The 11,550-nt window shown below is 35.2% G+C and overlaps 2 protein-coding genes across 2 annotated transcripts; one reads left to right on the plus strand and one right to left on the minus strand.

Annotated features, from left to right (window-relative positions):
• Nucleotides 1–4,449: 4,449 nt before the first annotated feature.
• Nucleotides 4,450–6,253, plus strand: LOC121329539 (complement component C1q receptor-like). Its single transcript, XM_041275150.1, has one exon. It carries the CDS (start codon nucleotides 4,614–4,616, stop codon nucleotides 5,934–5,936), a length of 1,323 nt encoding a protein of 440 aa, XP_041131084.1. The 5' UTR covers nucleotides 4,450–4,613; the 3' UTR covers nucleotides 5,937–6,253.
• A 2,058-nt stretch (nucleotides 6,254–8,311) lies between these two features.
• sstr1a (somatostatin receptor 1a) lies at nucleotides 8,312–10,063 on the minus strand. The gene has a single exon (XM_041275475.1). The coding sequence runs from the start codon at nucleotides 9,612–9,614 to the stop codon at nucleotides 8,511–8,513; it is 1,104 nt and encodes a 367-aa protein (XP_041131409.1). The 5' UTR covers nucleotides 9,615–10,063; the 3' UTR covers nucleotides 8,312–8,510.
• Between the last annotated feature and the right edge of the window lie 1,487 nt (nucleotides 10,064–11,550).

Genomic DNA, 11,550 nt, shown 5'->3' on the forward strand with positions numbered 1-11,550 from the left:
TCCAAGCTCAAAACCGGGACACATTGATAAATAATTAATAAGACTAATTAAACCATTTAAATATAGACTATTGTAATGGTTACTTAAATAGCCGTCCTCTCACTCTTAGTATTATCTTTTTCTTTTTTAAGCAGCTAGCTAATTTCAGTACACTCCCAGATGTATAATTTGTGGCTAATTAGTTTGACTTGCCATATTTTGCTATATGCATATTGCTACTTTCATATTGAGTTTATTAAGAACAAAAGAACATAAGAAAGTTTACAAACAAGAGAAGGCCATTCGACCCATCTTGTTTGTTTGGTTGTCAGTAGCTTATCGTCAGAATCTCATGAAGCAGCTTCTTGAAGGATCCCAGGGTGTCAGCTTCAACAGCATTACCGGGGAGTTGGTCCCAGACCCTCACAATTGTCTGTGTAAAAAAGTGCCTCCTATTTTCTGTTCTGAATGCCCCTTTGTCTAATCTCCATTTGTAACCCCTGGTTCTTGTTTCTTTTTTCGGGTCAAAAAAGTCCCCTGTGTTGACATTGTCAATACCTTTTAGAATTCTGAATGCTTGAATCAGATCACCACGTAATCTTCTTTGTTCAAGACTGAATAGATTAAATTATTTTAGCCTGTCTGCATATGACATGCCTTTTAAACCTGGAATAATTCTGGTCGCTCTTCTTTATACTCTTTCTAGAGCAGCAATATCCTTTTTGCAGTGAGGCGACCAGAACTGAACACAATATTCTAGATGTGGTCTTATTAATGCACTGTAAACTTTTAACATTACTTCCCTTGATTTAAATTCAACACTTTTCACAATATATATGAGTATCTTGTTGGCATGTTTTATAGCTTCCCCACATTGTCTAGATGAAGACATTTCTGAGTCAACATAAACTCCTAGATCTTTTTCACAGATTCCTTTTTCAATTTCAATATCTCCCATATGATATTTATAATGCACATTTTTATTGCTTGCATGCAGTACCTTACACTTTTCTCTATTAAATGTCATTTGCCATGTGTCTGCCCAGTTCTGAATGCTGTCTAGATCATTTTGAATGATCTTTGCTGCTGCAACGGTGTTTGCCGTTTTTTTTTTTTGTGTCATCTGCAAATTTAACAAGTTTGCTCATTATACCAGAATCTAAGTCATTAATGTAGATTAGGAAGAGAAGAGGATCTAATACTGATCCCTATTGTACTCCACTGGTTACCTCGCTCCATTTTGAGGTTTCTCCTCTAATCAGTACTTTCTGTTTTCTACATGTTAGCCACTCCCTAATCCATGTACATGCATTTCCTTGAAACTCTAACGCGTTCAGTTTGAGAATTAACCTTTTGTGCGGGATTTTATCAAAAGCTTAGTGGAAATCTAAATAAACCAGGTCATATGCTTTGCAATTATCCATTGCCGATGTTGCATCCTCAAACAAATCAAGCATGTTAGCTAGACACAATATCCCTTTCCTAAAACCATGCTGACTGTCTCCAAGGATACTGTTACCATGTAGGTAATTTTCCATTTTGAATCTTATAGTTTCCTTAAGTTTCCATATATTAGAAGTCAGACTTATTGGCCTGTAGTTACCTGGCTTGGTTTTGTTTCCCTTTTTGTGGATCGGTATTATGCTTGCAATTCTCCAGTCTGTTGGTACAACCTCTGTGTCAAGAGACTGTTGCATGATCTTGGTTAGTGGTTTGTAAATAACTTCTCTCATTTCTTTGAGTATTACTACTACGACTACTATTAATAATAATAATAATAATAATAATAATAATAATAATAATAATAATAATAATAATAATAATAATAAATCATAAAAACTATTTTCTTTCTTTCTTTTTTTACTCACTGTGCAACCTCTCGCTGCTCTGACTACTGTCTGGGCTAAAATTCAACCAGAACTGAACAGCTATGAAATGATTGTGTTACACATATTGCTGGGATGAACACAGAATGTTCATGTTTGGATATTTGGTCATAATTTAAATATTAATTTGGATATTTGTTTGTTTTCGAAAGGTAATAAAAGCCATTATATTGTTCAGAAAGCAGACATAGACAACATAGCACCAGAGGGATGTAGCCCCTGTGTGTGTGCCTTTGTTTTACACATTAAAGTAGAAAAATATTCCAGGGGTAAAAAATACATTGTGTAGGACTAACTTTACCCCAGTGAATTAACTACAAAACAAAGGATGCCAAATAGCAGTTCAAGATAGTATAAAGTTGACACTGTGTTTCATTTATTTTTTTAAACTTTTTTCATTCCTTACAATTGCTGTAAACAGTAAAGAGTGGACATCGACACGTTTCCATAAAGTAATAACATGAGGTTTTCTTGTGCCTTTTGGTAGCTGAAAAAGCAAATAAAAACAGAAACGTAACTTTAAACACTTCAAAGAAAACGAACGTGGAAATGGCGTTGTAAAATGAAGGGGGGGAAAAAACTAATTGTTTTGGTTCTCGTTTATTACATTCCACATAACAGAAAGTTGGAACATAAAATATATACTAGCCTATATAAAATCTATATAAAAATCACTACACAACATTTTCAGCAAGTTGGGCGATGTTTAAGCGAGACATTTCAAATGACATACTTGCCTTTTTTCTGTCCAGCACAATGCGTTTTTGGCCCAGATGGCCTTCCATACAGATCTGGTTTGTTTATGTTTTGCTGTCTAAAACTTTTGAATAGAGGCTCAAGAGCTGCTGTGTTGATCCTGTGTTTTTTTTTTAAATTTTATTCCAGTAATATATTAATCTCACATGTCACACGTATCTCTTTTTTCATTTGCCATTTTTTAAACTGTTGCACAGCTTCTGGTGAGGTGGTAAAAAAGTATTTTTTTGTCATTTCTAACAAATAGGAACATGTAATTTTTATATCCAAATACATGTAAAACAATATTGGTTCAAATATTCGGATATTTGTGCCAGCACTAATTAAACATAATGGTAGATTCATATTGAATAAATAAACTAAATGAACATGCATGGTGTACTGAGGAATAAGCACGTATGTCTGTGTTAATCACTTTAAAAAAACGATGTTTATGATTACCCTTGTACCTCACATTTTATTTTATTTTGTTTTCACTGCAGGTGACGTAAACTAAAAGCGGTTCTTTACGCTATTTTAACAAAAGGTATTTAGAGTGTTTTTGCTACAGGAAGTGAATGAATACTGCACTTGCATTTAAATCATTCCTATATCTACCAACCTGACTGAAACTCTACTGCACAAAATATACAGTAAATATAGATTATTTGTATTGAATCCTTCATGGTTCTACAAAAAAAAAACAAACAAACATGTTTTTCGATTTTTAAAATTTTAAAAAATGGTTTTAAAGGGAGAGGTTCGCAAATTATTTAAAAAAAAAAAATCAAATAAAGAGAGCTTAAGCATTTACATAATATCAGTCTGTGCCAGGTTATATTTATTTCTGCAGTTCTGTGCTGTTGTCTTTCAAGTAAGCACACAGCTGATGTGTCATAGATGTGTGTGTGTGTGTGTGTGTGTGAGTGTGTGTGTAAATAGAAGACAGCACTATTTTTAATGTAAATGATTAAATATCATATTATAAATTTATCGCTACAAAAGTATTTCGGCTGTAAGACACAGACACATTATGATTAATAAAGTACAGGCCTGCCATCTTTTTCGTCTTGCCCCAAAACTTCCAATCCGAATGTTTTTGGAATGTAGCATTCAAGTGAAAATGCTACGGTGTTACCATAACAGATCTTTTTTTGCAGTAAATACCACCCAAATTACCCTAGGGGTCAGGATCCTATGAGACTCCATTCAATACATTTTCCTGCTATTTTCTTGCTTCCTCAGGAAACATCTGTTTCATTCTTATAAGTCTCTTAAGAAAGCAGGGTGTGAACTACTATAGGAGTATCTACATGGGCAGCTTCATACAGTAGTGCACAAGAATCACCATTGAAACATATTTTAATCCGGTAAAAGTAACAAATAAAGTGATGTTGCACTGGATTAAATGGAAATGTACACAATAAACTAGACTATAGAGTGATTGTTTTTCCTATTAAAAAAAATTAACCAAGCCTGCTCAATAAACAATAAAAAATGTCTTGCAGTTTCTTATTGTTTGTTTATTTGTATGTGTCCAGCACTACAGGGGATGTATTATATCATAATTTCTCTGGGACTGCTCAGTGCAGTTATTGCTATGAGTCCAAAACTGTGTGCAAGCAAGTAGTCACATCTATATGTTCCCCCAGTATTATTGTTAAATAACATGTCTAGTATAAATTACATCTTAAAAAGACTGTCTTTTAAAGTATAATGCCATTTAAAATAGTAAGTGCAATTCCAGTTTGTGATTAATATGTATTGTATTTTTGTTTGATTTGCTAATGTAGCAGGGTGAGAAATATGACTCCTTTGTAACATTTCCAATTCCCTAGATCAAAGAAGTTTGATTCATATCAACTCTGAACACACTTCCTACTGTTGTTTTCTTGGGAGGGTCTTGTTTAGAGGCCATGAGTGCGGAGGGCAGGAACAGATTATTTGTGCAGAGCCTGGTGAAGAAGAAGCTGTGTGAAATAAAGGCAGCTCCATATTATACAACACACTGAAATGCATCTCTGGATTTATCTGGTTTTCCTTTGGAAGGCTGTTCTCTGCGAGCCTCTCAAGGACCACATGTTATGCACGGATCTGTTTACGTGCTACAGTGCGCATTACACCAGTGTGGCATATGACTCAGCATTCTGTGAGAATAAGGGAGTTTTGACCACCATGTCCACTGAGCAAGAAAAGCAAAGCATCCTGCAGCTTTTAGAAAACACTAACAGTGGAAATGTTTCATTCTGGATAGGCCTTAAGAGAGAAAAGCAACAGTGTACACAGAAAGAGTTAAAACTTCGTGGATTTCGTTGGAAAGAAGGGAACAGTAATCAAACCGAAGTAAGTAAATGGATTAAAGAACCAGCACTGACATGTACAGATAGTCGCTGTGGAACCCTTAAAGTATCACTCAACAGAAACAAAGTGGTACAAGAATGGGGCTGGGAAGAAGCAAGCTGTAAAACGCATTATGGTTTTATTTGTAAGTATCGAGATGAAGAAATATGCAAGGCACTCCAGATAAAAGGCATGTCAGTAGTGAACTACACAGCACATTATCAGTTAACGAAGCTATCGGTTCAGTATTTACCATCAAAGACCTTAGCAAATGTTACTTGTCAATCTGGAAAAACTGTTGTCTTGAAGTGCCAGAATCAGGCGTGGCAGCTGACATCCAATGGATACACAGATGTGGAATACATGTGCTTGTGCAAAGAAGGTCACATTCAAAGCGACGAAGGTAAATGTGTAGACATTGACGAATGCCAAAAAAACCCGTGCGAGTTTAAATGCATCAACACTGTTGGCAGCTTTGCTTGTGAGTGTGATAAAAACAAAGGATATGCTCTTGGAGAAGACAAAAAGTCATGCGTCCTTCAAAAAGGAATCCAAATAGGGTCTGGTAGTACAAGGATGCCTTTTGGTGACATCACCAGTATAGTGAATGACATGGATCTAAATGCTGGTGAAAAACGCCTCACTGAGTCTTCTACTCGCTTATCTTCCACACATCAGCCTTTGAATGAAAGGAACCCAGCTCCAACTTCAGCATCAGGCTTCACAACTCTGGTTCACGATGAAGACTTTAAAAGCAAGGAAACCCGGTCAAATGTATTCATTCCCGTTGTGGTTGGAATTGTAGTTTTGGTTCTGTTGATTGTAATCGTAGTTGGTGTATTTAAGTGCTGTTTTAGAAAAAGCTCTAAGAAATTGAAGTCCAGGAAAAGAGAACCATCAAATGGTTCAATAGATCTATCAGCTAAAAACACAGACTCTGCACAGCATGTGAATGAAAATGCTATTGAAAAGGAGAACAATTACGTTGCAGGTTGAGATGGTGTACTTAAGTCTAATGATAACAACTGCAAGTTTTTTTTGTACTAGAAAATTTTCTTTTTAAGTTTTTCAGGGGATGTGTATTGAAATGGCGATGTATTATATAGCAAAAAACATCTGTTTGTATGCCCTGTTTGAAGATTAATGATAAAGAGTTATTTGTTGTATATGTTTTTTGATTTCAATACATTGTCCCCAAATTATAAAAACTAGCATTTACTTAAATCAGAATAACAGTAGTAATGTAGTATATACTACAGTTTGTAGTGTGCATTTTGTGCAATATTATAAAGATTAACATACACCAGTTCTAATTGAATTGTGGTATTCTGAAACTAAATGTGAGATATTAACTTTGGGTTGTAACTTTCACACTGAATGCATTTTAACACACTGTATATTGACAGGACAGGACACTTGGTGTATAGCCTCACATGCTGTGGCTTATCTGCACCATGTAAATGGCTGGATTTTGGCACAACAATAATACATAGAGGAAATGCCCAAAGGGGGGGGGGGGGGGGGGGGGGCTACTGGGATACACTTTTCCGAATAAATAAGATGAAGCTCATTAGTAAATCCAGCACGGCTGACAATTCCACTGGACTTTGACTTTCATCTTATCTTTTCTGAGAAACCTTTTGACACACAGACTTTGTGTTGACAGACCTTATAGAAAAAAAAATTACAATTAAACATTATGTCAAGAGCACAAGATGATCTATCTCAGGATCTTTACACATGAAACTGTTAACCTGAGAACACAAAGACTCTCAATGTTACATATTTGGTGCATATTATTGTAAGCTACCAAAAAAAAAAAAAAAAGATGGAATCTGAAATATAAAAGCTTAACATATTTTAAGTTTTACCAGAGAACCAAAACAATACAATGTGCAGTCCAAGCTGATGACAAGGAAGCACAAAATCTGTCTTTGTAATTCAATTTTTATTTTCATGTCTGCTTAAAATTATTTATTTCAATTATATCTATATCTATATCTATATCTATATCTATATCTATATCTATATCTATCTATCTATCTATCTATCTATCTATCTATATATATATATATATATATATATATATATATATATATATATATATATATATATATATATATATATATATATATATACCAGGCAGGAAATTACACTGTTCACTTAAGTAAATATCATCTCCAGGGAAAGCTCTTTTTGGTTGCTTTGATAAAGTATGTAAACACACTGTCTGCTGAGTCATTGGGCAGCTAATCTGTTTTAACATAAATTCACACAACAATGTTTTATTTAACGTGACAGTGTGATAAACAAACAGCAGCCAAGTGCGTTGCTACCTTCATCTCCACATAAATCAAATATAATAACAGTGGAGGGTGATGGGAAAAGGCAATCTCAGTACAAAGAACATTGTAGCATCCTATATGTTGCCAAGCACCCGCGTCCACATGTTGATATTTTAAATGAACAAACTGATTGAGAGCTGACTGCTGTACATGAAGTTTAGAAAGCACATTTGAAAGGCAGTTTTGCGCTGATTACATTTGCTAATACCATACTTCTCAACATTGCGATTTCAAAATACGGGAGCTTTTGTAAACCGAAATCTCACACTTGTCAACTTTTGAAAATACAAAATCGGGGGCTAATTATGTGTACTTGCCTCGCGCACTGAATGCATGCCTGCCACAGGACTCTCGTGGGTCCTAATCTCTGCCATGTACAAACGAGGATTACAGTAACCACTACTACTATAACTATAACTTTTAAATGACTGGTGTACAGCTGTAAGCTTTTAAGCGTACCATTCCCAACGACTTCTGCTCATAATTTACATGGGCCCAAATTGATTTTCTTTTAGTTTCGAGAGATTTGAGATTTGAGATTTATTTAAAACAGCTAAACTCTAAATATATTTTAATATATATATATATATATATATATATATATATATATATATATATATATATATATATATATTTTTTTTTATTCTATATATACTAAACGTAATTAATGTTGTTAATTTTAAACATAAAAAATCTTTGGTTTAAAATTATCGTGGCCCTATGGGGGGGTCGTGTGTTAATTAAAATAAAATTTAACTGTAAAATTTATATGCACGTCATTAACCTGCGAAGATATTGTTGACCTGGACCAATTGACACTGTTTATAAATTTTTAAAGGGTGATGTTATGTAAAATAGTATTTATACATATATATATATATCTATATATATATATATATATTAGATATATATCTATATATATATCTATATATATATATATATATATATATATATATATATATCCGTATTCTTATCGTAGGGCCCCAATTTTGGGTTTTTATTTAAACACTAGAACGAGTTAGTTTTATAAATTCGCAAGAATAAAGATAATAGCCACAATATTATTGTTGGTGCAAAATTTAATGACATCGAAGCAACATCATACACAGTAAAAAGAAGCAGCAATAGCCAACACAAACACAAAACAGTCACTTTGTTAAATTTGTTCATGTGACATGTTAAATCCATCCAAACAATGTTAAACTCGTCAATGATTTCCCGTTCATCACAGTGTTGTAGTCCTGGATGCGCAAGTACCATTTCGATAGGTGCTGTCCGATTCCAGGTTGTCTGGTTGAAATTCATCAACACTGTAAGCTCTACTTTTGAGAGCAGTTGCATAGTAATCGATTGGCTCTTCTGTTGCATTGTCCATCCAACGCAGGCACAATATTCTTTGGAACGATCTTTTAAAATTGTCCGAAAGAAATCCATAGAGTATAGGATTGGCGCAGCTATTGGCATAACCTAGAATGACAGAAAGCTGGCTTATAGTTGCATTATGCTGCTGCACAAAGACGTTCACCAGCTGGACAATGTAAAACGGCATCCAGCAGATGACAAATACCGTCACCACCATCATCACCATGAGAGTGATTTTTCTTTCTGACTTCTTGCGTTGTTGCCAGCCTGCTTTGAGTGCAACCACTCTCATTTTAACAATGATAAGAATATAACACAGGCATATTGCGAAAACAGGGAACAGAAACCCCATCAGAAATGTATAAATCACAAACACTGCCATCCACTGACGCTGTGGGTCTGGCATCTGCATGTTGCAAGCTACGGAGCCGTCAGAGTTGGGTGCTGTAGTAGAAAAAATTATTATGGGCAATATGACCATTATGGAGAACATCCACACCCCGAAGTTCACCATCTTTGCTATGGTCGGTCTCCTGTATCTGGCAGCTTTGATAGGGTGCACCACTGCAATGTAACGGTCGATGCTTAGGACGGTAAGGCAGTATATACTAGTAAACATATTGATGGCATCTACGCTAAGAACAAGGCGGCACAGTAAGGATCCAAAGGGCCAGTGGTGCAGCAACGAAGATGTCACCAGAAACGGCACACTCAGCATAAGTAGCTCATCTGCTATGGCCAAGTTTAAAATATAGATGTTAGTAGCCGTCTTCATTTTAGCATACCTCAGGATCACATAAATTACCATTGAGTTACCACAGAGCCCGACTAAGCAAACGACGGAGTAGATAAATGAGATTAGTATTGCACTGCCGTGAGTGTCACTGTAGGTCTCGTTTCCAGAGGAATTCATCGAATAAAATCCGTCCTCTAAATTCAGGTGTCTAGAGGAGTTGTTGGGCAGCATTTTGTAAACAAAACAAACAAACAAACAAACAAACAAAAAAACACAAAAAAAAAATCTGAAGAGCAAAATGCAGTAATGCTACTCAGAGCTTTCTCTTGCCAGTCAGATGAGTCGCTTTAACGTCTTTGCACTGAGGATTGGTGGCTGTCCTGAACATGCATTCTCTGCTTCAATTCCCCGTTTCGAGTGGTTCAGCACCAAGGATAGCACCTCGCGGTAAGCTAGTCAGGTAATATTTTTTTCTTCTTTGCCGGTGAATGATACGAGTATGAACCCCAAGAGCTGCAAAATGACGCTGCAGCTGTACACCCTGGTACAGCAATGTGAGCTATGCAAGAAATCCCTCAGTTTGCGCCAGAGAAGGTTAACTTCCACTTTTTCTTCGCCCCTAGTCTTTCAGGTTGATATTTTCCAGTGGAGACGTCTGATTGGTTGGAATAGGTCTGAGGTTTTCTTTTCCTGTCACTGCTTTGGTTGTAGATATTTAGATGTGTGTGTGTGTGTGTGTGTGTGTGTGTGTGTGTGTGTGTGTGTGTGTGTGTGTGTGTGTGTGTGTGTGCTGTGTGTGTGCTCTGATTGTGCGACAGACAGATGCTGATTGTCTGTCCATTTTGTTAATTACATACACTAGTGTTCATATGGCTGTCGACTTGTTTTTCCTACTCCTTACGTGAGATGTTTATTTCGGTAAAATAAGATATATGTATAAATCCATATATTAGGTCATTATTATTATCTGACTCGCTCTACAAGGAATACATTTTGTGCATTTCAACCCTTTAAGGTACAACAGGCATATTTGTCGCACAAATAGAAATGGTACCATTTTAAATTTTTTGCAATGAGGTGCACGAAACAGGGTTTAAAATTTACTTAGATTTTGTATCTCGTCTTCCAAATTGACAGTTTACTCGTGATACATGAGCCACTCTCAATCGGACAATTCCCTGTGTACCTTAAAAGGATATGAAGTAATCGAAATATTGCATTTGATCCAGATTCTGTTTATCTATTTTTAATGTATTGTACTTTTATGCAGGACACACATGCATGCACACCAGCATATTTTACCGCCTTTTCCATTTCTTTTGATCTTTCTGAATAGCCTTTTATCTGAAAGTTATATCAACAATTTACTTTTTCAATCTGTTCTATTCATTGCCGCGGCTGCACACTTATGGAAAAAACCCATTATGACATTTTTCACCTCCGGTTATTATGCTTTCGCAGCGCCTTCGTGCTACATATAGATAAGATATAGAGAAATGAATAAAAGAAACATGTTGAAATAAAAGAAACGCTATTGAAATTGAAAGCGAATTCAATCAAGTCAGACAGCACTGTCTGGCTGTTATCTTGGATGCAGAGAAAGAATGTTTCTTTGTGTTTGTTTGAAAAGCATTAAAACCATAAGCGATGACCCCAGGTTTATTCTACCAGCCACCTTAACCAACCAAGATTTTCATAATTGAAAAAAAATACTGTAATCATGAAAATCATTTTACCAATGTAAACATATCTGTACATATTGATATAACTCCGTCTGATGGCATTTAAGGTAATTCATAATTAATTAAAAAAATAAAATAATAAAATTAATAATTTAATGGTCTTAAGTTTTACAATGTGTTTATGTACTGTAGGTACAGCTGGGAAAAAGATATGAACACTTGGACAGTGAATTGTTAGGTACTACAGGATGAAATGCAACAGATGTAAAATAAACTTTCTTTTAAGTACTAATAAAAGACAGAGAGAAAGAAAGAAAGAAAGAAAGAAAGAAAGAGAAAGAAAAACAGATTTACTCTAATAGTTATGGTTTGGTTTCTACATCACATACTTTTCTTTTGTAACTACTGTTGTATAAAACGTTGAAAAAAACATTACATATTGAGGTTTTGCAATGTTGATTCTGGTGTAGTGAGTTTACTGTTTT

This window comes from Polyodon spathula, chromosome 17, assembly GCF_017654505.1.
Source record: "Polyodon spathula isolate WHYD16114869_AA chromosome 17, ASM1765450v1, whole genome shotgun sequence".
Taxonomy (NCBI): Eukaryota; Metazoa; Chordata; class Actinopteri; order Acipenseriformes; family Polyodontidae; genus Polyodon; species Polyodon spathula.